At 30.8% G+C, this 1,556-nt stretch overlaps 1 protein-coding gene across 1 annotated transcript; it reads left to right on the forward strand.

Moving 5' to 3' along the window:
* Positions 1-522: 522 nt before the first annotated feature.
* On the forward strand, positions 523-1,269 carry LOC127135643 (desiccation protectant protein Lea14 homolog). Its single transcript, XM_051062302.1, has 2 exons — positions 523-796; positions 886-1,269. Exons 1-2 carry the CDS (start codon positions 591-593, stop codon positions 1,124-1,126), a joined length of 447 nt encoding a protein of 148 aa, XP_050918259.1. The 5' UTR covers positions 523-590; the 3' UTR covers positions 1,127-1,269.
* Positions 1,270-1,556: the final 287 nt, after the last annotated feature.

The following is a 1,556-nucleotide window of genomic DNA, read 5'->3' on the forward strand; positions in this document are numbered from 1 at the left end:
ATTGTATAAAATTCGGTTACACTATCAATATATTTTAATTAAATTTTAATTTTAATATTTAAATATCAACATTTTAATATATTTTTTCCACATGTCGCACACCAATACATCAAACATGAATAAATAAAAGAAACTTAAGCAAATCCAATCCAACATGAATAAATAGAAAAAACTTAAATAAAACAAATCCGACCTCTCTAAAGTACATGGCTAAAACATTAAAACAAATTAAAAAGAATTTAAGCTTTACCTTTTTTTTATCTCTAAATAGAATTATGTATTTACTTTAAGAAATAAAAAGGATTTTAATCCACCAAGTCTACCATTTATTTTATATCTATATTTCTTAATAAAATTTTCAATTTATTTTAAGAAATAGAGGGAAAAAATAGAGAAATATTAATTCAGTCAATATTCTGAGTCAAGGTTCTTTCAATGGGTCAAGATACTGCCGAGATAAAAGACATCCGGTGAGTAACAAGCTTCATATCAGAGTCAGGCTCCGTCACTATAAAACCCATGTATTCCTTCTTATTCATACTCAACTAAGTTACGTGCGTTTCCGCTTTAGAATCCGTAGGTATTTCAAAATGTCGCATTTGGTAAATAAAGTCAAGAACTTCGTATCTGATAAATTCCACGGCGTGGCCAAGCCTGAAGCGAGTGTCGCCGACGTGGAATTTCAGCGCGCCACGATGAATAGTGTGGAGTACTTGGCCAGAGTCGCGGTTGATAATCCTTATTCACATTCTCTCCCTATCTGTGAGGTCAACTACGCATTCAAAAGCGACACTAGGTATTATTTATCATTTATCAGTTCATTCCTTTCATAGTTTCTTCTTTGTTTTTGACCTAATGTTTTTGTGTTGTGTTGGGTGGTGAAAGGGAGATAGTATCAGGGACAATACCAGATCCAGGGTCGTTGAAAGCAAAGGATACAACAATGGTGGATGTGCATGTGAAGGTGCCGTATAACATATTGGTGAGCTTGGCAAAGGACATTGGAGCTGATTGGGATATTGACTATCAGTTGGATGTGGGTCTTGTTATTGACCTTCCTGTTGTTGGTAACTTCACCATTCCTCTTTCTCGTAAGGGAGAGATTAAGCTCCCAAAACTTTTCTAACATGTGCTCTAGTTTCTACTTGCTGTGGACAATACTAAGTATCATGTGCTTTCGTTGTTTTCTTTTGTTCTATGTTAGTGTATGGGAAACATGTTGTATCACGTGCTTTCTCTCATTGAGATTGAACAAGATTTGTACTAGTATATGTTAAATTCTAATGGAATAAAAATGATTTTGTTTATAGAATTGATTATAACTTAACTAAAATCTAAAACTTTAAAGATCAAACGTGACTTTTATATTAAAATTTATTAGTCAATTTATTTTAATATAAAAATATTCAAACATAAATGATTTTATATATAATTTACTTTTAATTATAAAATGAATTCACTTAAAATCAATAATAAATTGACTTAAAATCAATTTGATTATATATAATAAGTAACACAAAAACATGAGAGAACTTGTTTCCTAATTTTACACATAT

Source organism: Lathyrus oleraceus, chromosome 4 (assembly GCF_024323335.1).
Source record: "Lathyrus oleraceus cultivar Zhongwan6 chromosome 4, CAAS_Psat_ZW6_1.0, whole genome shotgun sequence".
NCBI lineage: Eukaryota > Viridiplantae > Streptophyta > Magnoliopsida > Fabales > Fabaceae > Lathyrus > Lathyrus oleraceus.